Source organism: Agelaius tricolor, unplaced genomic scaffold (assembly GCF_023055355.1).
Source record: "Agelaius tricolor isolate 1412-34295 unplaced genomic scaffold, bAgeTri1.0.p SCAF_38, whole genome shotgun sequence".
Classification (NCBI taxonomy): Eukaryota; Metazoa; Chordata; class Aves; order Passeriformes; family Icteridae; genus Agelaius; species Agelaius tricolor.
Genome location: NW_027269298.1, coordinates 3,063,745 through 3,087,854, shown reverse-complemented (window position 1 = coordinate 3,087,854; position 24,110 = coordinate 3,063,745). Strand labels below are relative to the sequence as shown.

General features: G+C 48.6%; 1 protein-coding gene across 2 annotated transcripts in view; it reads right to left on the bottom strand.

Annotated features, from left to right (window-relative positions):
- The window catches only part of COL5A1 (collagen type V alpha 1 chain), a 136,826-nt gene that overhangs the window by 25,135 nt on the left and 87,581 nt on the right, over positions 1-24,110 (bottom strand). For both annotated transcript variants that reach the window (XM_071453943.1, XM_071453942.1), the window contains exons 22-40: positions 23,171-23,215; positions 22,128-22,181; positions 21,580-21,624; positions 19,647-19,700; positions 16,431-16,475; positions 15,310-15,363; positions 15,101-15,145; positions 14,378-14,431; positions 13,765-13,872; positions 13,227-13,280; positions 10,942-10,995; positions 6,576-6,620; positions 6,251-6,304; positions 5,192-5,236; positions 4,491-4,544; positions 3,935-3,988; positions 1,962-2,015; positions 298-405; positions 42-131 (exon numbers count right to left, since the gene is read on the bottom strand). In XM_071453943.1, the coding sequence (XP_071310044.1) occupies positions 42-131; positions 298-405; positions 1,962-2,015; positions 3,935-3,988; positions 4,491-4,544; positions 5,192-5,236; positions 6,251-6,304; positions 6,576-6,620; positions 10,942-10,995; positions 13,227-13,280; positions 13,765-13,872; positions 14,378-14,431; positions 15,101-15,145; positions 15,310-15,363; positions 16,431-16,475; positions 19,647-19,700; positions 21,580-21,624; positions 22,128-22,181; positions 23,171-23,215 (1,116 nt within the window). The remainder of the gene's footprint in view (positions 1-41; positions 132-297; positions 406-1,961; positions 2,016-3,934; positions 3,989-4,490; positions 4,545-5,191; positions 5,237-6,250; positions 6,305-6,575; positions 6,621-10,941; positions 10,996-13,226; positions 13,281-13,764; positions 13,873-14,377; positions 14,432-15,100; positions 15,146-15,309; positions 15,364-16,430; positions 16,476-19,646; positions 19,701-21,579; positions 21,625-22,127; positions 22,182-23,170; positions 23,216-24,110) is intronic.

Genomic DNA, 24,110 nt, shown 5'->3' with positions numbered 1-24,110 from the left:
GGGAGTTCTCCAGCTGGAGGGACCAAGTAGGTTCTACTCACAATGGGGCCAGGGAGGCCTCGTTCTCCAGGGAACCCTCTCAGTCCAGGAGGACCATCCTTCCCTGGGAGGCCAGCAGGGCCAGGATCCCCCTGCAAGGAAAAGGAGAAAGAGCTGAGGGTCTGCTCACTCCGTGGAGGCCCAGCTCATCTCCTCAGCCTGCAGCTGGGATGAGGCAGGAGCTCCATTTCTTTTCTGAATCATCCTCTCCATGTCCAGGGAGGGACAGGCAGCAAGGAGGTGGATTCCAGTCCCTACCTTGGTCCCTTCTTTTCCAGTGAGACCAGGGAGGCCTTGTTCACCTGGGGGGCCTGGAGGGCCCGGGTGGCCTCGCTCACCCATGGGCCCAGTCTCACCAGTTGGACCCTGGAAAAAACCAGTCAGAGAAAACAGGGTGGGTGTTGGCAGAACTGCTGAGGAAGGGAAGAGCGCAGGGTGGGATGGAAGAGGTGCCTTCAGTGCCACCAGCAGTCCCTGGAGACATTCCCCCTCTGGCATCTGCTCTGGAAGTCTCCAACATCGCCCTCAGCAGACTGGAGGCACTGAGAACCTCTGGAGTGAGCCCAGATTTCACCCAAACGAGATGTTACCACCACAACTATTATGCTTAGCTTTCCCTTTTTAATTGAAAACTTCCCAAGCACTCTCTCCAAGCCCGCTGATTCCTGCTCGGATGGGGCATAAATAATGCATGAAGCTCTCTCTGCCTGGCAATTACCGGCTGCCTCCGTGCCCTCCGAGGCCACTCAGGGTGACAAGTGTCACACAGGGCTCCCCAGGGGCTCCTTTTCAGGAGGACAAAAGCCACATGCACAAAGCCACGGTGTCCCTGCCCCCTTGGTAGCTTTGGGGACAGGGCTGTAACTCATGTCCTGCCGCGGGGAGGGCACTTAGAGCACGCAGAGCTCACTCAGCAGCCACAGATCACAGCAACTGCACCCAGCAGAGCGCCACCAAATTGCCACCGAGCCTCATTTGCACTCGAGAAGACAGACACAGCCGTCAGGGGATTGCCCCTAATCAGGGAATTTACAAATCAGGGGCTTTATGGTGTCATTAAAGAGGACAAATTAATTGCTTTCTAATTAAAGCGCTGCTCCCCAGCAGCTCAGGCGAGAAGGCTCGACCCAAAGCCGGTCCTAAGCTCAGTGCAGGCTCACTGGAAGTTGTGCTTGTGCTTGTTCGAGGTGACTGAAAGCAAACCAGCCCAGCTCTGACAGAACCTGGCAGCCCTTCAGATGAAAGAGGGATGATTTTCCTCACAGTGACATGGAAGAGCACTCTGGCAGCACGTTTGCTCTGCCCTGACCACCAGCAGCTGCTCAGCCCTTGGAGATCTCATTTAACTCCCTGGCTGCTGCAGGCCTTTGAGCTGGGATGTGGTTTTTTAGATGTTTTGTGCTTTTCAGCCGCGTTGTGCTTTTAGCTGGGTTGTGTTGTTTAGCTGGGCTGTGATTTTCAGCTGTTTTGTCTTTTTCAGCTGTTTTGTGTTTTTCAGCTGTTTTTTGCTTTTCAGCTGTTTTGTGTTTTTCAGCTGGGTTGTGTTTTTTAGCTGGTTGTGCTTTTAGCTGGGTTGTGCTGTTTAGCTGGGCTGTGATTTTCAGCTGTTTTGTCTTTTTCAGCTGGTTTGTGTTTTTCAGCTGTTTTTTGCTTTTCAGCTGTTTTTTGCTTTTCAGCTGTTTTCTCACCCTACTCCGGTTTTACACCGGGGTGGTTGTGCTGAGCTCACAGGAGCCGCCACATTTACGTTTTTCCAAACCCCATCCCAACCCCTCAGCAAGGTGAGCTGGGGCCATGGGGGGATTTCACACCTTCCTCAGGAATTTCAAAGCCACCTGACAAGGCTTTGCCTTCCCTGGAAAAGGAGTCCCCGCTGCACAACCAGTAAAGACCAGTTGCAGGGGTGAGCATTTGCTTCTTACCTGAGGCCCTACGACACCAGGGGGGCCTGGAGGGCCGGTCTTGCCTTGGAAACCCTGTTAGAGAAAGGGAAAAGACAAAGAAGTGACATTTCTGTGAGGGTCACACTGCCACCAGCTGCTCCTCCCCAAGTGAAACCCCTGACCAGGGTGGGCCAAATGAAAATGAAATAAAAAAATCAAACAGAAAGTTGGAAAAATGTCCTTGTGCATTTACAAAGGGTGAAACAGAGGAAGAAGAAGGGATTCTCAAAGCTCAGCCCTGCTGTTTGGATGGAGCTGCTGTGCTTTGGCCATTTATATGTATATCTATAAAAATCTGTTCCACTCATAAAACCACGGAGGAAATGGCAATTAAAAACGCCATTAATGGCTATTAAATGGCTCTTAAAATCAGTGTGAATTTCTTCATGCTGAGCAACTCTTAAAAGCTGTTTCCCTTCTCCTGCTGCCCATTCTGGTGCTGGTTTAGGCTCCGTTCTGTCTCAGCTCAGCTCCCAGAAGCTCAGGAACAGATTAACCCACGGGGGCTGAGTGAAGTTTTATCTCCTCCATCAACATTTGCTGAAAGGAAGCACAGCCCTGTTTGTCTGCAAAGGCTGATGAGCAGGGAAGTCTCCCTGACAGCTCCTTCCAATGGCATTTTGAAGAGTGACAACGAGGAACTCTCACCACTGCAATTGTTTGGCTCTCCCAGGCTACTCCTTAAAAAGCACATTAATTATGGTTGTTACTCCAGCCTGCTGACAAGCTTGAGGAATGGCATTTAGGGCACACGGGCTATTCTCTCCTTGCCACAAAAGAGGATCAGATAAATCCCATGCCAACGCTAGCCTGTCATGCTTAAATAACTCCTCCATGCTATTCTGGCTGCCTGCAGATCAGAAAATATCCTGTCACTGATGGGGAAATGGCAAAATATCCTTGGGAAATGAAGGTGCAATTTAAACTCTTATCACAGACAAATATTTAGATCATTTCTGTGCAGGACTTTCCTTATTAACCTGAAGAAAGGGCTTTCCTTTTGTACTCTTTCAGCCTTGGGCACAGAGGCTTTAGAATCTGTCATGGTTTTTTTAGAGCCAATCTTTGCAAATCTAATATGGCCAAATATCTCAGCATGCCTGTTTGCTGCTGAATGGGAATTTCAATAAGGGGAAGTGTTTGACACAGAGATTTCAATCTTGCACAAAGATGCACTGCACTGACCAGGCTACTGATGTAGAAAGAGCATTTAATTCTTTTTTTTTTTTTTTTGCTTCTCTCCTTGCATTTTGGCACTGTGAGGAGAAAGGGGACAAAAAGGGGACTTCTCCTGCCTGGGTGTGCAGGAGAAAAGTGATCGCTGCAAGGCTGGTGGCACAGGTTAACAGAGATTCTCTTTCCTGGGAGAGGCAAATTGAGGAAAGCAATTAGGGAGAGCTTTCAGACCCCAAAATAATTAAAAAACCATTCTCCATTCACTCCTGCAGACTTGGAGGTTGATGCTTTTGACTGCAGTCTCAGAAGCTGATGACACCTTGGATGTCATGGAAAACTCAAGGAAGACTCAATGTCAGTCAGGCTCTGGCAGGTGAAAACTCTTCACCTTTAAGTTAATCCTGACCTGAGGACTTGGCTCAGAAATACCTCAAAACCCCCTCATTTTAAAACCAGCCTTGTGGCATGTGAATAAATATCTGGTGCTGGGCTGAGCAGTGTTTGCACTGCCCTGCTTAGCAAATGCCAGGCAAGTTAATTAAATTGTCTGATAAGCTGAGGGGAGAAAATGCATCATGTGCAAAACCTTTTTAATGCTCATTTAATGCCTGGGGAAGGCAGTGGGGAGAAATGGGCTGCTTCCCACAGAGACAGACCCTCAGGGACCCCAAACAAGCCAGCCTGGGGCTGCACCTCCCCAGCAGCACAGGAGGGTTTGGAGAACCCAAAATGAGCCTCTGGAGTGATGACCAGTCCAAGGTTTTTTGGCTACTTACAGTTTCTCCTCTCTGTCCAGGGTGCCCAGGCAATCCATCCTTCCCAGGAGGACCCTGTGGGAGAAAAGCAGCATCACCAAGTGCTTGGCAATGAAACTGTGCCAAACATGGAATCAGCCCTGCTTGCCCAAGCTCCCGGTTATTTCACAGGGAAATGGAGCTGCAGACCCTAAAAGCTGCACCCCTTTCCTCCCCACACGTCTCCCAAAGGATTCATCTCATGGGAGTTGCTCAGGAAATCACTCCCAAACCATTTCTGAGGTCCCCCCAGTGTACAACAACTGCAGGGACAGCAGTGCTGTGCTGTCCTCCACGTCCACAGAGGGAAAATAAAGCACAGAACAGGCACAAAAGATCCCAGAGATCCTGAGTCAGTAGGAAATGAACATTTATAATCAGCTGCAATTTACTTGGCTATTTAAAATCTGAAACCATGGTGTTGTTATCAGCATGTCTCAGTGATGCCTTTTCTTGGGAATTTGTCAGGGAATCAGCTCAGGCTGGGTGGGAGAGGCTGGGTTATCCCTCTGGATGTCCCAGGAACTGAGTTACTTACAGGAGGCCCTTTTGGTCCAGGAAATCCAGTCGGTCCTTGAGGCCCTGGTGGTCCCTGGGATGGAAGACAAGGCAGAGAAGTTGGTTAAGGAACCTGCAACACTTGATAGGAAATATTACAAATATTACCTCTGTGTGAGCAGCAGGTAAGCACAAAGGTCTGGAAAGGCAAATGCTGGGTGGTTGTGTAGAAAAAATTACAAACAGAACAAAAACCCAGTGGGGAAAAAAAAAAAAACCAAACCAGAATTGAGGCTAAAATCATGAAAGTCCCATTGTTTGAGGATTTCCCACCTGACTGGTCTGGAGAAAGCAGCAGGAGGTCCTAGAGAACCACATCCTCCAGAAAGAGCCTGGAATTCTGACTGCCTGCAGTCACCCAGGGGTGACTTGTCCCTTCTCCCCATCACTGTGGAGTGATGCTTCCACAGGACCCCCAAAGTCCCACCTGAGCCTTCCCTGGAGAGCTCAGACAGGACCTAAGGGCTGGAGGTGGCTTGGGGGCCCTCTCTCCACACCAGCACCTTTCACCTTGGATTTTTAACCAGAATTTCCCTTTATTTTCCCTTTTGCTGAGCTGCCTCCTGCCCACTCCTCTCTGCTACCAGGGCACCCAGGAGGATCCACCTTGCCAAAAACCCTGGCAGCCCTGCAGGCCCACATCCTCTGCCAGAGCCTGCTCTACCCCTCAGCTCCTCTTACCCTTTCTCCAGGAGGACCAGGGGGGCCATCACCACCAGAGTTGCCCTTTTAGGAAGAAGGAAAACAAGACAGCATTTAAAAAAAAATACCCAAATCAGCATCACAGCTTCTTGTGTGCCAAGGCTTCAGATGGCACCAAGCCCACGGTGACACCACAGCACAACTCCCCCAGGCCTCTCTAATAATAATTCTGTGGCAGGAACAGCAGCCTGTGACAAATGAGCAGCTGCTTGTTCCCCCCACATCCCCTCATAAAAATCCTGGGGAGATTGGGATATTTCCACCACACAGTGGGCTCCCTCAGAGAGATAAATGCCACCCTGAAGAGGGGGGATTTATACAAAATTCATGCCAACACAAAGCCCAGAGATTTGTTTATAAACAAAAGCTTTGTTTCCATCCAGCCCGGTGATCAGTGCTTAGGTAATCAATCAGTGCTTTGGGATTGGTTTGGAGAAAAATCCCAAATTTTGCCTGGTGGCCAATGCTGGCTCAGCAGTGGGAAGGCAAAAATGGCTCCAAAAATGGCTCTCAGGGGGTTTAAACTCGATTTAAACCCCAAAAACGAGGGGCTGGGGAGGTTTAGGGGCTGTGGGGTTGTGCTGGTGTTGGGGTTCTGTTGGTCTCCAGTCTGGGAGTGCTCTCAGTCCTGCTGGCTCCTGGGCCAGAACATTTACAGATCCTGGGCACATCCTCTGCAGCTGGGTCATGAGCCACTGAGCTGGGAATGAGCCCTGGGAGGGCTCAGCTTTCCCAACCCAATGGAAAAGGAAAGGAGGGAGATGGGGGCTGGTGGAGCAGCTGCTCTCCACACCAACTCTGCCTGGGACACCACCCCAAAGGCTCACACACAGCCCCAAAACCTCTCTGCTCCTCATCTGCCAGGAAAAACTCAGCAGCAGCTTCACCTCCACCTCCTGATCCTTGTATTTATGTGGATTTACAGCCCCTGGGCAGGTCTGGACAGTGACCCCAATGCCCACACAACATCTGCTCTCTGAGGGAATGGATCTCTCCAGGAGCAAAGTCCTGAAGTCCTTTAAAACCCCCAAGCCTTACCTTTGGGCCAGGCTTTCCAGTGCTTCCCCTGGGGCCTCTTTCCCCACGTGGACCCTTGAAAAGACACAAAAAGTGACATTTGAGGCCTTTCTGAACTGTGTGGGGTCAATAAATCATCCCAGCAGCAGCAGCAGCAAGGGCTGACAGGCAAGTCATCAGAAAGATTTAAACCACATTCAGTGGAGACACCCAGCCCCAAATCTGTGTCCCCCTGGCTCAGCTGCAGCTGCTGAAGGCCAGGTCCCATCCCCAGTGAGGACACAAAGTTTCCCTTTGGCCAGGACAAGGTTTTGAAGGACAAAAGGATGAAGAACAGGCTGCTCACCGTGGGACCACGCTGCCCCCTTGGACCTGGTTTGCCAGGAGTGCCCTGGAATGGAAAAGGAGAAGGGATTAGGAAGCCACAGCAGAGCAGAGCCTGTCACACACACACACACAGCCTCAGGATCTCTCTGCTCCTCATCTGCCACAAAAAACTCAGCAGCAGCTTCACCTCCACCTCCTGATTCTTGTATTTATTTGAATTTATAGCCCTTGGGCAGGTCTGGACAGTGATTCCAGACAACATCTGCTCCCTGAGGGAATGAATCTCTTCAGGAGCAGCATCTTAAGTCCTTTAAAACCCCAAAATGCTTTCAAAGACGAGGCCACCCCCTCAGCATCCCAAAACCTCTTCAGCTCCACCACCCAACACCTGTAACCCCTTTTTCCCCACTGATCCCTGCTCCTGACGTGGGGCAGGGCCTTCACCCCGTGCTCCTGGGGTTCCTGTGGGGTTTGGAAGATGTGACACAGGTTCCTGGGGGGTTTGGAAGGTGTGACACAGGTTCTGTGGGGTTTGGAAGGTGTGACACAGTGACACAGGTTCCTGGGGGGTTTGGAAGGTGTGACACAGGTTCCTGTGGGGTTTGGAAGGTGTGACACAGTGACACAGGTTCTGTGGGGTTTGGAAGGTGTGACACAGTGACACAGGTTCTGTGGGGTTTGGAAGGTGTGACACAGGTTCCTGTGGGGTCTGGAAGGTGTGACACAGGTTCCTGTGGGGTTTGGAAGGTGTGACACAGGTTCCTGTGGGGTTTGGAAGGTGTGACACAGTGACACAGGTTCTGGGGGGTTTGGAAGGTGTGACACAGGTTCCTGTGGGGTTTGGAAGGTGTGACACAGGTTCTGTGGGGTTTGGAAGGTGTGACACAGCTTCCTGCACCCAGGCCAATTAGGCTGCCCTACATCTTTCCAAATTTCCCTAACTCAGAGCTAAACAAGGAATTCCAGGCGTTGTTTGGCAGCAGCTCGTGAGCTCTGACAGCTGCACTGGGCTCCCTGGATTAATCCTGCCTTTTCTGCAAATAAAGCTGGCAGCCCATTAAGCTGAGCCTAAAAGCAGAGGAATGGCCTAAAAGCCCAGTTTGGGCTGGTGTCAAGTGGCCAAAACACCACGGGAAGAAATTTTGACTTTGCCCTGGGGACCTGCAGCCTGTGAATGGCACCAATCACCTCGAAAGGAAAGGAGAGGAAACCTCCATTCCCTGGGTGCTTAAAATATCCCTTTGCCATTTTCTGCCCCAAATCCATCACCTCAGAGCCTGCTCAGCTCTGACACTCATTAACCAGCAGAACATAAAACAGGAGCTGCAAAACTTTCCCATCAACTTTCCTGCAGCTGCTAAAATTAGTCCTGCTGAATCTTCCTTGTTCTTGCAGCTCCATTTATTAAAGCCTGCTGGCATTTTTTTTTTTAATTAATGGCAAAATTCGCTTTAAAATATTCCAGCTGGTTTTGTTGGAGGCTAAATTGGGAGCAGGTGGGGAGGAGGGGGTGCTGCCTCCCCTCAGGTAAACCCCCCCACTCCTCTCCTTCTCCCACAATTCTATTTTTAAGCCAAATTTCCCCCTGCTTATTGTTGTCATTAGTCATGCATTCATGTGCAGTCGCAAAGAATTTATATCCCCTGTAAATATACACAGACCTGTATTTGTCAAACAAGGATTTTGACATGAAGGCAGCTAAATTCAGATTATTTTCCAGGCACACCAAGAAATAGTTGGATTTGAGGAGCTCTGTCAAACTGGGCAAGCAGGGAAAATCTATTGCTCCCTTCTAAAGGCAGAAAATAGCTCTTAAAATAAGATTTATTATTCATGTTTAAGTATTGATTTCATGAGCAGGGCTTGAAAAGATGCTGAGCCCACCTGGAGCTGAGGAGGGGCTCGGTGCTGAGCAGCTCTGGGGGGATTTAATGGCTCAGAATTCTCCAAAAGCACCAAACAGAGGAGCAAAAGCTGCTTTGGGCTGGAAGGGACCTTAAAGCTCAGCTCATTCCAAACACCCCCATGGGCAGGGACACCTTCCAGCAGCCCAGGCTGCTCCAAGCCCCACCCAAAGCCACTCCAGGCTCCTTTAAACAGTTTTATTCCATCTTTCCTGCAGCTTCCCTCCAAATTCAGCTCATCCCAAAGATTCTCTTCTCCAGCAGTCCCAGTCCTCCCAGCCTTTTCCCAGCCTCATCCTCTAATCATCTTCCTCCCTTTTTAGCCATTTTTACCTTTTCAGCCCTTTTTTTGTACAACTGAACATCCACGAGCTGCACTTTTGTGTTTGGGCATGTTCAGCACCTCAGCACTAAAATTCAGCTGCCTGTGCAGGTCCTGCCCTTCCACCTCTGATTTTCACCTTTTTTTTTTGAATTATTTAAGAACTTGGGAAGACTCTCTGTGCTGCTGAAAAGCTGAGCTCCATTTCAGCAGAGAAATGTGGGATTTGCATGATTTTGGCCACATAAACCAGGAAACTGAGGAGCAAAATGGGGATATTGTGATAAAGGAAAGACAAACAAATGATTTGGGGGTTTTGCAGCTCCAAATTGAATTATTCCACATTGAACTGCAGGGAAAAAAAAAAACCCTAGAAATTTTATTTCTTGGCTCCATGTGAACACATTCATAAACAAAACAAATTGAATGGTCTTAGGAGAAGCAGAGGGGGATTTATCAAGTCTGACTCAATGAGGCTTAAATTAAGATGAGGACTGGAGCAGAGTGACCCCAGCTCAGCCTATAATTCTGTGTATAATTGCTTTTCTCTTTTTTCAAACGGGATACTTGGGAGGGAAAAAAAAAATAGATGGATAGCAAAGCTGTTACTGAAAATCAACATTTCTTCTAGTCTTAAATTTCCAAGCTGAGCTCCTGTTGCTAATGGAAAGATTTGTCCATGAAAATTTCTCTGTACACTGATAAAGTGAATGCAGGTTGATTAATTTGGTATAAATGGTAGAACCCATTGGAAATAATAAAAAAAAATTAAAAATTGGAATTACCATGAAACAAATCAATGTTTGAAAGGTTAAAAAGCCGTTTTTTAATTCCTGAAGTGAAGAAATGTGTGGCAAGCCAAGGGTGTAACTAAATATCCTCACTACCTCCATGAAAGGCACAAAGCTCATTTGGAATAAAAGTGAGGGAAGTGCTGATTTTTTGCCTTCTCTTCTCTTCTCATGGCTTGGTTCTGAAGCTGGGCCCTTTCCCATCAGATCTGCTCCCTCCCCAGCCCCTTTCAGGCTGGAAAATGCCAAAATTCAAACCTCAGCCCCCTCAGGGTTTGTTCCAGCCTCAGCAATGCCCAGCTCCTGGTACCTTCCCCACTCCCTGGAAGGTTTCCCATTCCCTCCCAGCTGGGATTTGATTCCATCCCAGAATAGAATCATTCATGGATGCACAGGGATTCGAAGCAGAACAATCCCTCCCCTCTTTTACACCCCCCAGAAATCCAGCCCAGGGGTTTCATTGCTGGATATTTGAGAAGGAGGGGGGTAATTCCAGGGAATTCCAGGCTGAATTTCCTGGCCTCCCTCCTCCTGCCCAGCCAGAGCAGAGGGAGGGATGGGGATGAGAATTTGTAGCTCCAGATGAAATGAAATAATAAAAAAAAGGGGGGGTGGATAGAGCCCAAATTGCAGGGGTAGGATATTAATGCAGTGCAAAGTGATTTATATTTGCTGGGCTCCTCTCAAAGCTGCCTGTTAGAAGTCATTTCTATTTAAATGAGAGTAAAAAGGAAACTAATTCCACTTGCTGTCCTCACTCCCCCTTCTTGTCACTGTGACCGGAGCTGGTGCAGAAAATGACTTTGTTTGTACTCTGAATCCTTTAATTCCAGCATGTTCTGCAGCAGATAAAAAATAAATCAGTATATTTAGACAATCCCTACTCTGAGAGAAGGCTGTGGAGGTGGGGTGAGAGGCAGAGACAAGGCTGGGGGATGAAACCCCCTGATTTTCAGGGTGTCTCTGAATTTTGAGCAGCTTATTAAAAGCACTGAGAGCGTTCTCAGCCGTGCATTTAGAATTCAAAGTTGGGTGAAAGATGGTTCTGGCTGCTTCTGAACAGACTCAGCCATCCCTAATAATTACTGTTAATTAAAGAGCTCTTTGTGCCCTGAGCAAAGTCTCAGCAAAGGATTCAGGTTCGGAGGAGCCTCTTAAAATATCCTGAGGAGAAAATTCCCAGGATTTAATTGGGAAGGTGCTGGCTGTGCCATGCCCAGCATCCTCCTGTCCTGCAGCAGGAACCTCATCCTGGGATGAGCCTTTTTGGGCAATTCCTGAGCGGAGAAGCCTTTGGAGCAAAGGAATGGTCCCCAAATCTCTTTGGAGAAGAAGAAACGAGTGAAGCAGTGGGGATGCAAATCTTACCCTTGTGCCCTTCTCTCCGTTGGCTCCTGGGAATCCTGGGAAGCCGATGGAGCCCTTGGGGGAAGAGCAGAGAGGGAGGGAGAGGCTCAGGACAGCCCTGGGGCAGCTCTGGCCATCCCCAGAGCCCCCAGCCCTTGTGCCCCGAACCTCCCTCCAACGACAGCAAAGCCAGCAGGCCTGGGGTGCCCTCCGAAATTCAATTTTCTCCAAAAACAGCATAAAAACCAAATATCCATGGCTCACTAGCAGTCACTACAAAAACCTGAATTTTGGGGTGCCCTCCGAAATTCAATTTTCTCCAAAAACAACACAAAAAACAAATACCCATGGCTCATTAGCAGTCACTACAAAAACCTGACTTTTGGGATGACGTTCAATTTTCTCCAAAAACAGCACAAAAAACAAATATCCATGGCTCACTAGCACTCACTACAAAAACCTGAATTTTGGGGTTCCCTCTGACATCCAGTTTTCTCCAAAAACAGCACAAAAACCAAAATACCCATGGCTCATTAGCACTCACTACAAAAACCTGACTTTTGGGGTGACGTTCAATTTTCTCCAAAAACAGCACAAAAAACAAATATCCATGGCTCACTAGCAGTCACTACAAAAACCTGAATTTTGGGGTTCCCTCTGAAATTCAATTTTCTCCAAAACCAACACCAAAACCAAATACCCATGGCTCATTAGCACTCACTACAAAACCCCAAGCCCATGGTTGTGATGGGAGCCCAGGCAGGGTTTTGGATTTTAGCTCCTAAGTCACTGTGGTGCACATGAAAATTTAACTCCTGGCTTGTTTCTGTCTGATGCCAACGCCTGGAGAATTGCTGCTGCTGCTGCTGCTTTTAAAATATGGATTAGTCCAAGAAAATGCAAAAAAAAACCACCCCCCACAACCTTACTCCAGATATAGAATGTAAATTAAAAATAAAGCAGCCCCACCACAAGCAGGAAACAATCTCTTGCAGATAATTCTGTCTCCAGAATGAAACAAGCCTGGCTTGGTTTGGATTTTTTTTTTTTTTAAGCAGGGAACATGAATAATAAAATACCATTCTTACAAAAGAAGTTAACAAAAACAGAAGTTCCCAAAGCCTCCAGGGCATGTGAAAACTGGGCTGGAGCCTAAGTCTATGGAGTGGAATTCACAGTTTTAATTTAAAAAAATGCCTTGAAAATGGCCCAAACGGAGGTGGGCATGGAGAGAAGCTACAAAGGCTGTTTGCAAATATGCAAGTGGCAGCTTTCTTTTCATTTCAGGGAGACCCTGAGTCATTAACTATTCTCCTTAATTAATTAGATAATGCTGTCTTGGAAGATAAAAACCCCAGTCCAAGGAGAAGGACTGAAATGCCTTTCAGCAGCAGGAAAGCTCCCAGGAGCCTTCCCTGCACATCCCAGCCCTTCTCCAGCTCTTCCCACCACTTTGGGACCCAAGCCATGCACCAGCAGCTATTTTTGTGCATCCCTATTTTTGTCCTGCATGAGTGGGAAGGAGGGACCTCACCCCACAAACGGGGGCTGAGCTGGGCTGTGTTCCTGGGCTCCCCATCACATCCCATCCAAAATTCCTCATCCCATTTCCATCCAAACCTCTTCATCCCATCCAAACCTCCCCATCCCATCCCATCCAAACCTCCCCATCCCATCCCATCCAAACCTCCCCATCCCATCCCATCCAAATCTCCTTATAGCATCCCATCCAAATCTCCTCATACCATTTCCATCCAAACCTCCTCATCCCATCCCATCCCATCCCATCCCATCCCATCCCATCCCATCCCATCCCATCCCATCCCGTCCCATCCCATCCCAAACTCCTCATACCATTTCCATCCAAACCTCCTCATCCCATCCCATCCCATCCCATCCCATCCCGTCCCATCCCATCCCAAACTCCTCATCCCATTTCCATCCAAACCTCCTCATCCCATCCCATCCTATCCAAAGCTCCTTATCAAATCCCAAACCTCTCATCCCATCCTATCCCATCTAAATCTCCTCATCCCATCCTATCCCATCCCATCCAAATTTCCTCATCCCATTCCAACCTTCTCATCCCGTCCAAACCTCTCCATCCCATCCCATCCTATCCCAATCTCCTTATCCCATCCCAAACCTCCTCATCCCATCCCATCCAAACCTTCTCATCCCATCCCAAACCTCCTCATCCCACCCCATCCCATCCAAATTTCCTCATCCTGTCCCATCCCATCCCATCCCATCCCATCCCATCCCATCCCATCCTGTCCCATCCCATCCCACCCCGTGCCCGTTACCTTGGGGCCCTGCCTGCCTGGATACCCAGGCAATCCTGGCACGCCGAGTTTTCCCTGGAAAAGAAGGAGAAGGGAGTTAGAGCCTCTGAGGCAGCAAGAAGGGGGGGATGCCAGGGGCAGGGAGGAGCAGGGCAGGGGGGATGCCAGGGGCAGGGAGGAGCAGGGCAGGTGGAACTAAACTTTGAGGGAATCCCAGTGGGGAGATGCAGAGTGAGCACTGTAACCATGCTGGGAACCAGCTAGGAATGGTTGGGCTTTTATTGGGAAATTAAAAAACCCCATTTCAATTTATTGAAATTTATTGAAATTAAACTTTCCGTTTCTCCGCTTATTCCCCTCTGATCTTTTTATTTAAAAATAACCCCAAAGAGACCAAAGCCTCAATGTGGCTGCCCTAAACCCACCTCCCTCGGGCCTCCCTTCACACAAAACTCCCACAGCTCCTCTTTCCCCCTCTGCCCTAAAACTGCCCACACCCCTGAGACACCCAACATTGTGGGGTTGGATGTAAAACACAGAATTCCCATCCTGGGCTCACCTTCTCTCCAGCAGGACCAAGAGGACCTGGATCTCCATTGGGGCCAGAGCGACCTTTGGGACCTTCGGGCCCATCCTCACCCCGAGGGCCAGGGGGGCCAATTTCCCCCTGTTAATTACCAGAGAAGGGTTAATTAGACAGGCAGGTCCCGGATCCTGGGTTTGCTGGCAGCACATATTCCATGGAGCTGCTCTGGGAGAAAGCTGGGCTTCAGCAGGAGGCTCAGGGAGATGAAATTGTGGATGTGACCAAAATGCCACAAAATCCAGGTGTCATGCACAAAATTCTCCCATCCTCACTGGGAATATCTCCACCAAACCAGCCTTCATCAGCTCTGACTGCAGCCCTTTCACCTTCCTCCCTTTCACCTCCACCTGGATGTGCAGAGCAAGCCCTGGGAAGTGTTTGATGGAGGGCTGAGCTGGGCAGCTGCAGGGAAATTATGGGAATTACTGGGGAATCTGAGCTGCTGACATGGATTGTGGCCCTGCCAGCTGCAGCACAGGGGACAGCAGTGTCACTTTGTCACACAGGGAGCAGGAGATGGCTGAGCCAGCCTTTTCCTGGCTCACCAGGAGCTGCTGGATTGATCCCACAGGTCCCAGACTCTCACCCGGTCTCCTTTGATGCCCATGTCACCTTTGAAGCCAGGGAAACCATCTTCACCCTGAAAATGGAGAGGGGAAAAATCACCCATGTGGTAGAGATGGGGAAAAAAAAATAAAAAAAAATGAAAGTTTCTCAAGCCTCATTTGTTCAGGGAGGACAAGCTGAGGGCCACACATTGCCTTCTCCAAGTCCTTGGAGAGCACAAGCAGGAATGGAAACCCACCCAAAACCCCACAGAACCCCTGCAGTGTCCCCAGATGTGCCCTGCATCCCATCCTGGCTGCAAGGCAGCACCACAAACAGCCCCAAAGTGAACAACAGGACCTTGGCAGCGCTGGGAACCAATTATTTCTGGAGTAGAAGTGGTTTCATTCTCATGAAGGAGGTTTTGCACCTGCTCCCAGGCAGCCTCCAGGACACTGCAATATTTCCTTCAGCCAAGAAGGTTTAATTGCAGATTAATCAATAATGCATCTCATCCTACAGCTAATCCCCAGAGGCAGTGAGGACATCTCCCAGAAAGCTTTAAAGTTTGGGAGATCCCAAGCTCAAACTGCTGCTGAATTTCTGGGGAGGGGCAGGGATGAAGGAAAGGTGCTCAGTTCCCATTTTTTCCCCCCTCAAGAAAAATCCCTTGTTCAGGGGAAAACCTTCCAGGGAAGATCCTGTGGGATCCCTCTACAAAGATGCTCAGAAATTGCAGAAACACAGCCCAAACTGATCTCACCTTTTCCCCCTTGGTGCCTTTCAGCCCACGAACTCCATCTGCTCCCTTGAGAGAGAAACCAAGATGTCACCAGGGCAGGGATAAAGTTCAGGGTGAAGAAATTAAAAATCACCATTAATTGTGGCGATTTCTGATTTCTGTGGTGTTTAATTGCACCTCTGCAAGCTCCAGTGCACAGTTCCAGGGACACTGCCCTTGCATCTCCTTACCTTGACTCCACGGGGTCCTGGATAACCAATGGGGCCCTGAGGACCTGGGGGACCCTGAGGGGATGAAATGCAAACAAGAAAAACACATCAAAAACCAACCCAGAGGTGCACTGATGAGGAGAGGGTGCGGAAAACAAATTTCCTGTTTCCCACATGGGTAGGAATGGCAGCAGCCACCTGAAAACAGCCCCAGATAGCCCAAAATAACCCAAAATAGCCCCAAAACAGCCTGGGGAGCTGCAGGAGCATCACCTGCAGGTGGGGTGGCAAAGATCCATCCAACAGGAAAGGGAGGATGAGGAGGGTCAGGATGGAAACAATTTGTTAGAAAGGGGATTTATGCACAAGGTATGATTTGTGGTTTGGGTTGGAGAAAACCAGGGGAGGAGGAACATGTTCTGTTCTGTAGGAATGTTCCACCCTGCTTCCAAAAATTAAATATGTTATATTCAATATTTAAACTATATATATATAGTACATATTTAAATTAAACTTTTGGTGATGATCACAGAGAGAAGGGATCACCCCCACACCATTTTGATTTCTCCAGGGGAAAGGTTGGGATTTTCAGCCTCCTGTGACACCAGAGGGACAAACCCAGCTGTGGTTGTGCCCAGCAGCACTCCTGGTTCTGTCCACCCAGCTGGGCTGAACTCTGAGCAGAGAATTTTGACAACTGCAGCGCTGTCTGCAGCAGGACTGCAGCTGGCAAATCTCCTGGACAGACAGACAGACAGACCAGTGCATAATTCAAAGGCTTTGGCCTCTGGCAATAATCTCAAATATATTGTTAAAGAGGGACTTGGAGGTGGAAGGGAGGAGAAAAAAAAAATCTATTTTCTACATTGCCTGTGCCACAAAGGACAATTATTTGTGTCTGTCCAGAGCAAGCTTCCCTTCCCAGGCTGGGTTCTTGGTGTGGGCTGCTCTGTGGAGCTCTGCTGGCCAGGAGAGCTGGGAGCAGCTCACAGGAGACACCCAGAGACAAAATCTGGGCTCAGCTTTCAGATTGCAGCTGGGTTTGCTTCTCCCCTGCCCCCCTGGCCATGCCTGTGCAGATCCATCTCCACCCAGCCGCCCTGACCTTCTCGTGTGGAGCTGAGGGATTTGTGGACACCAACCTGGCTGCCCTTCTCTCCAGGAGGACCTTCCTTGCCAGGGTGACCCTGTGGGGAGAAGAGAAAAGAGAATTTTGGGGTTTAGATCACATTGAATTTTAGGGTTTAGAGCACATTTATGTTGGGGTTTAGATCACATTGAATTTTGGGCTTTAGAGCACATTGAATTTTGGGCTTTAGAGGACATTTATTTTGGGGTTTAGAGCACATTTATGTTGGGCTTTAGAGCACATTGAATGCTTTGGTAGCTGTGATTTATTTGCCTGAGAGCAGCAGCTCCCCAGGAAGCTGCTACTGCCACAAGCAGGCTTCCTGGAGCCACCTTGCTTTTCCCAAAGGGAAAAGAGCAGCATTTGGATCCTTGGTGCTTTTCCACCTGGATGTTTCTCATTTTCCCCTTCAGCACCTCCCAGCAGAGCAGCACGAAGCATTCTGGAATATTCTCTGCCCAGCAGAGCACCTGGGGGAGTTCAGCAGGAAAGCAGCCCGAGGATTTTGATCAGATAAACAGATAAAATCCTGCTGGCAGGAAATTTGTGAAGGTCACAAGGTGCCCAGACTGGTCAGAGCCCCTCATTAAGTTCCTAATTCCTGGAGAGGTCCCATGAGAATCATGGATCTAAGCTAACCTGCATCCCTGCTAGCCAGAGGCTGGCCAGCTTTCCTCTTGGCATTTGATGCTGGATAATTCAGCATCCCAGAGGTCCCAACATGTTCTCATCACCTTTATGGCCTTTTCCTGGGGTGGCAGGCAGAGAAAATCAAAGTGTGAATTGCCCCAGGTGGAGCTGGGAGGGTCAGGGAGAAATGGGGAATGCAGGAAAGTGGTTTTGGGTGGTTTCCCTACAGCTGGATCCACAATGGAGCTGGGATGGAAAATAACTTTTGGTTTGGTGTGAAAAATGCATGTATTTTATGATTGGCTTTTTGCAAATATTCAAATGAATATTATATGTGTTGTGTTAGAAAGTAATGCTGTATGAATTCTCTTAAGCAGTGTGGTAAATACAGTTTTAGGTTATGAAAAATGTTAAAATAGAAACTATGCTATGTAGGATACTTTTTTAAAGAAAGGACTGGCAGTGAGATAGCAGCCACAGGACACCTGAATCTTTCAGAGAAAGAGAATTTATTGCTCCATTATCAGGAGAAATGAACTTCTTCCTGCCTCAAAGACTCTGTCAGGATTCAGAGGAAGAAGCTGACACTGGCCAGACAGAATCCTGTGTTTGAATGGAATTTATGCATCATGGATGAGGTGTATGAATATGCAACAGGCTGTTGTTTTTAAGGGTTAATCCTCTGTTAATGTGGGTCCTTTTTCAGGCTCGTGCTGCCCAGAAAAGGTACCTGGACTGTCCATAACTCTTTGTTTCTATTGTCTCATATTGTCCTAACTAAAACTGTCCAAATTATTATTACTCTAATTGTATTACTATTTTTATAACCATTTTATCACTATTAAACTCTTAAAAATTTTAAAAACAAGTGATTGGCGTTTTTCACATTTGGTCATATCTGCAATATCAGTGACCCCTAGAAGGGCACTCACTGCACACCTGGGTTTGTTCAGGATGGTGGGAGCACATATCCAGCTGCTCTAAAGCCATTCTGCACTCTCTGGTGTCCTTACTGAGCTCTCTCCTTTAAATACTCAATTTTCTACCCATAGAACAAAGAAAATGATGAGCATTTTCCATCATCGGTTTCAGAAGGGACTGTCAGACCAGCCAGACTCCCTGAGTTTAATAAAGGAACAAAATGACAGCTGCCACTCCTCCAGCAGCAAAACGGGGGAGAAAACTCAAATCTCAGCTTGATTGGATTGAGAAAACTCAAACCTCCTGTGATTTTAATGGCACCAAGAGCACCAGGGCACAAAGGATCCCTAAAACCACTCCTGCCTTCAGCTCCAGGATGAACCTGCAGCAGGATTTCCAAAGCCTGGGTCCAGCCTGCACTAAACCACCCCCCTTTTCACTGTGCCCGTCTCCCTGGCTGCTCCTGAGGTCACAAAGTGATGAGCAGCTCTGCCAGAGAGGCCCTTGGGGATTTTCAGGGATTTCTCAAGACAGATTTTTATAAATAAAACCCTTTTTGGCCTTGCAAAGAGCAATCCAAGCCCACCTGTGGGAAAGGTCCCTGCCCGTGCACAGCCACTCTGCGGCTCCTCCACAGCCTCCAGGCTGCTTAAAAATAGAATTTCTCCAGCAGAAGCTCCCCGGAGGCTGCTGCAGGAATTTCACATCAAAACCTACAGATTTAGAGATGTTCTGGGCTTTGCTGGAGCTGCTCTGTTGACTCAGCTAACAATTGTACGGATGTTCCAAGTGCCCTCTGTAGGAATGACAATCCCAGGGTGGGAAATGCAATTTTTCTTTTCTTTTTTTTTTTTTTTTTTAATTTTTTTTTTTCCTTCTCCTCAGGCCGTGCTCTGCATTTGCAGAATGAAACAATTTTTGCAGTGGTTTTTTTTGTTGTTTTTTTTTTTTCATTCTTAAATGAATGTCTCTGTGAGATGGGTAACAATGAGATAGGGTTGAAAGGCTCGGTGATTTTTTATTTTTTGAGGCTGATTTTGACAGCGAGGAGCAAACGATGTTGAAAGTGGGATTAGAGAGGGGGAAGCTTCGAGAATGGAACATTGACAGGGAATTTCCAGCTGCTCTCATCACCTCTGTGAAACCCAGGGTGAGGGCATGGGATGGAATAAACACCCCCAGGGTCCATCCCTGCCTCTGGGATGGGAATAAACACCCACAGAGCACAGGGCAGGAGCAGGAAGGGGGGAAAGAGCGGCCTGAAGGGATGGTGAGGAGTACCCAGGGTGAGCAGACCTGTGATGGGGCTTCCCAAACTCACCCCAGCCTCCAAGGAGGGTGAGCTGACCTTGCAGGATGGTTTTTCCATATTAAAGTTGTTTTTTTTTTCCATATTAAAGTTGTTTTTTTTTCCATACTAAACTGTCTTTCCTTCCATATTAAACTCCATTTCCATTCTAAACTCTCTTTGTTTCCATTTTAATACAGTGCTCTTTATTCCCATTTTTAAAGTGCCTTTATCCCAACCAAAAAGCTTTCCTTGCTTTTACCCTTCCCATTCCCCCTCTTTGGAGCTGTGAGGGGCTCAGATCCCAACCTGGGCTCCCATTTCCAAGCCCAGGGGCCACTGCAGGGTGGGGAGAAGCCCCTGCAGGAGGAAGAGGAGAGCAGCACTTACCGGGGGCCCATCAGCACCAGGCATGCCAGGGAGACCAGGTTTGCCCAGAGGGCCCTAAAACCAAACACAAAATCAATCAGAGCCTCCAGAGCACCAGAGGATGGGCATTTCCAGCCACGTTTCCTGCTTTTCCCAGCTGTGAGAGGCGGCAGAGGTGGAAAAGCTGCCACAGGTTGGAGGGAAATCTGTTTATTTCTGTGTTGCAGCATCCTGGGACACCTCATACACAGGATGCAGCAATGGGAGCTTCAGGCACCACAAAAACTGCCCAAAAGCCAGGATGCTGCACAGCTGGGTGAGGACAAGGTGGGGATAACCAAACTCTGGGCTCACAGGACCAAGAAATGCCCATTTTTGGGTGAAAAATGGCAAAGGAGAGGAGCTGCCCCAGCTGAGTGCTCTAACACTGCTCAGTGAGCACCTTTTAATCAGCAGCTGCTGATTTCTGCCCCATCAGGAGGTGCCACTTGTCTGACAGAGCTGCCAGGGTGCTCCTTCCCAGGGCATTATTGATTATTGCACTCCAGACAAGCAGGAGGGGGCACACAGGGACACACACACAGTGCCCCTGCTCTGTGGGAGCTGACAAAGTCCTAAATGACCCCTCTGAAGGGAAAACTTCTCTGCTAAATCCTGCTGGTTCCACAGCTCTTGGGGAAAGTTCTCCTCCTTTAAATCCTGCAGGTTCCAGAGCTCTTGGAGGAAACTTTTCCTCCTTTAAATCCTGCAGGTTCCAGAGCTCTTGGGGTAAAGTTCTCCCCTTTTAAATCCTGCAGATCCCAGAGCTTTTGGGGGAAATTTTCCTCCTTTAAATCCTGCAGGTTCCAGAGCTCTTGGAGGAAACTTTTCCTTCTTTAAATCCCACAGGTTCCAGAGCTCTTGGAGGAAACTTTTCCTTCTTTAAATCCTGCAGATCCCAGAGCTCTTGGGGTAAAGTTCTCCCCTTTTAAATCCTGCAGATCTCAGAGCTCTTGGGGGAAATTTTCCTCCTTTAAATCCTGCAGATCTCAGAGCTCTTGGGGGAAATTTTCCTCCTTTAAATCCTGCTGGTCCCAGAGCTCTTGGAGGAAACTTTTCCTCCTTTAAATCCTGCAGGTCCCACAGCTCTTGGGGTAAAGTTCTCCCCTTTTAAATCCTGCAGATCCCAGAGCTTTTGGGGGAAATTTTCCTCCTTTAAATCCTGCTGGTCCCAGAGCTCTTGGGGGAAATTTCTCCCCCTTTAATTCGTGCTGATTCTAGAGCTCCTGGGGGAAAGGTCTCCCCTTTTAAATCCTGCTGATCCCAGAGCTCTTGGGGGAAATTTCTCCTTTAAATCCTGCTGGTTCCAGAGTTCTTGAAGCAAACTTTTCCCCCTTTCAATCCTGCTGGTCCCAGAGCTCTTGTAGGAAACTTTTCCCCCTTTCAATCCTGCTGCTCCCAGAGCTCTTGTAGGAAACTTTTCCTCATTTAAACCCTGCTGGTTCCAGAGCTCTTGGGGTAAATTCACCCCCTTAAATCCTGCTGATCCCAGAGCTCTTGGGGGAAATTTCTCCCCCTTTAAACCCTGCTGGTCCAAGAGCAGCACCAGCCCCACGCTGACAGCCAGAAAATCAGAGGCAGAGGGAAGGGATCCATGGGCTCTCCCCATTATCATCCCACTCAGACTCCCAAAACCCACAGAAAAAAAAGAAAAAATCAATTTTCAATCCTCTCCTCATGTTTTACCATAGGCTGCCTTCAAAATGTTTCTCCCCAGAGGGGAAATGAATGCAAATATAATGAATTAGAGGTAAACTGAGCTGGCCTGAGCTCTCCTCTGTCTGGAATGAGAGCATTAGACTTTCATGGCCACGGCTGCAAACAGATGTTGCACATGGGGCAAAGGAGCAGCTGAAGGAGCAAAATGCAAATCCATGGCGGAGGGAGGAGAATCCAGAGCTGAATTTCAACTCACTTTCTCTCCTGGGGGACCGATGGCGCCTTGCGGACCTGGGAGACCCTGTGAAAAACCAAAAAAAAAATTAAAATTGAGGTTGTAAAGGAGCAAGTTATTCCTTCCAAATGCATCTTGGCTGTGCATTATTTTAGTGCCTGCGAGGGCTGGGGATTTGCCCAGCTCCATTCATTCCCAAAATGTCTTGTGAGGGGCAGTAAAATGCCTGGAGAGCTGCAGGGGCTGTGGGCAGGAGGGATGCTCAGAGGAGCAGGATTCCCTGAGAGCCACGGGGAGAGCCTGGAGATGTGCATTGCCCACCTGGCTCTGCAGAGCTGCACTGGGAGTGTTCAACATCCCACAGGATGGGGTTTGGCCACCTGGAGCCGCTCTGGCCGTGCCACAGCCAGGTGAGAGCCGGGGGATCCCACGCTGGGAGGGTTGGCAGGAAGATTTTTGGGGCTGGAAATGTTTCCTCAAGCCAAATCTCTCCAAATGCTGCTCCCCTTCCTGGTGCTGAATTCTGCCCCCTGTTTTTCCCAGCTGTGCAGAAGGAGATTTGTTCTTACCTGAGCCCCGGGGTTCCCCTGTTGTCCTGGGGGCCCTGGCTCGCCCTGAGGGCCCTGGGAGGAGACAAGGGCAGGTGGGAAAGGTGAGATGGGAGCACAATTCCTGCATCTTACCCCAGCTGTGCCCCTGCATTCCCACTGCTGGACACACCTGAGCTGGACCCACACCCTCCCTGAGCCCTCTCTGACCTTCCAAGGGCTCCTGGAACAGCTTTTCCCACTGGGAAAAGGAAGGGGGAAATGATTTCCAGGCCCACTGACTCCTCCCCAAGGATTTCCAGCCCAAAGGAGCTGAGCAAGGCTCTAACACCTCCTGGTCTGGGTCGCCATGGTATTTTCTGAAAAATCCCTTTGCCAGGATTTTCCTCCTGAGAAGCTGAGAAGCCTCAGAGGAAAAGAAAACCAACAATGATCTGCTGCTGTGGAGTGCAACAGGTGCATCTTTGATTGGTCTCATGTGGTTGTTTCTAATTAATGGCCAATCACAGCCCAGCTGGCTCGGACTCTCTGAGAGTCACAAGATTTTATTATCATTCCTTTCTATTCCTTGCAAGCCTTCTGATGAAATCCTTTTTTTTCTATTCTTTTAGTATAGTTTTAATATATCATTTTCTTTTAATATAAATCATAAAATAATCAATCAGCCTTCTGAAACAGGGAGTCAAGATTCTCATCTCTTCCCTCGTCCTGTGAACACCACCACAGGTCTGCATTTATTCTCCAGGGAATCCCTCCCATCCCAATCCCATCCCATCCCATCCCATCCCATTTTTCCCCTCTCAGTTAAATGTCTCTATTTTGATATTCATTAGCTCAGCACGCATCTCAAGGAAAATGTTTCATCTTTCATGGAGAAATGACATGTAATTCCATCAGAAATTACAATAAATTAACATCCATTTGCTGCAGGAAGATGTTCCTGGTGCTTTGATAGGAATCTAGACCAGGCTAAAAAGCAATTAGCAAATGTAATCTAAGACAATTTTGCATTTTGCCCTATAGAAAATCTGAACTGCCTGTAAAAATTTGCAGGGAGGACTTACCACATTCCCTTTGGGACCTGTTTGTCCATCCATGCCAGCCACACCCTTTGAAAGGATTTAAAAAACACAGCAGTAAGAAAATATCACATTATTCCACACCACAAAAGCAGGGAAATTGCCGTAAAAATTATTTTAAAAAAATCAAGAACTCCTTTGGACCACGTGGGAAGGGAATAATTTCCTGAAGGTGTTTGGTGAAGCAGCCAATTCCATGAATCCAGGTGAATTTTGGAAGTCATTTCAGTGGCTGGATTGCATCCCACGGGCATGGGGTGGCACAGGGAAAGAGGGAACAACCCCTGGCTGGTGAAGGGGACAGTGCCAAACCAAAATTCACCTGGCACTGACACTCCCTGAGCAGCTGCACTGAGAGGGGAGCATGGAGACCTCCCCATGGCACCAGTTCAGAGTCATGGCATTGTTCAGGTTGGAAAACAGCTCCAAAAGCATCAAAAACCATAAAACCCAGCCACATCCCCAGGTGCCACATCCACGTGGGCTTTGAGCCCTTCCAGGGATGGGGACCCCACATTCCCTGGGCACTAGGAAGAAATTTCCTCCCCTGGCACAACTTTTCCTCTCATCCTGTCTGTTGTTACTTGGGAAAAGAGCCTGATCCCCCTCCCCACAACCCCCTGCCTGCTGCAGAGAATGAGATTCCCCTGAGCCTCCTTTTCTCCAGAGTAATCTTTCATCCTGTGGGGTGTAGCATCCCATCCGTGGGAGATGAGACACTTTGGGAGCAAACCCTGAGTCCTCATTGAACCCCAGCAGCACCAGGAGCTCACAGCAAAGCTCTTCACGTCCCAGGAGGGCTGAAAGGCCACAAAATGTTCCCCATTCAGCACTGACCCCTTGAGCTTTGGGGTGGGGTTTTAAGATTTGGGATCCCAATGAGCAGCAGAGATTTAGGGACAGCCCCTGAATCAGCATTTCCAGG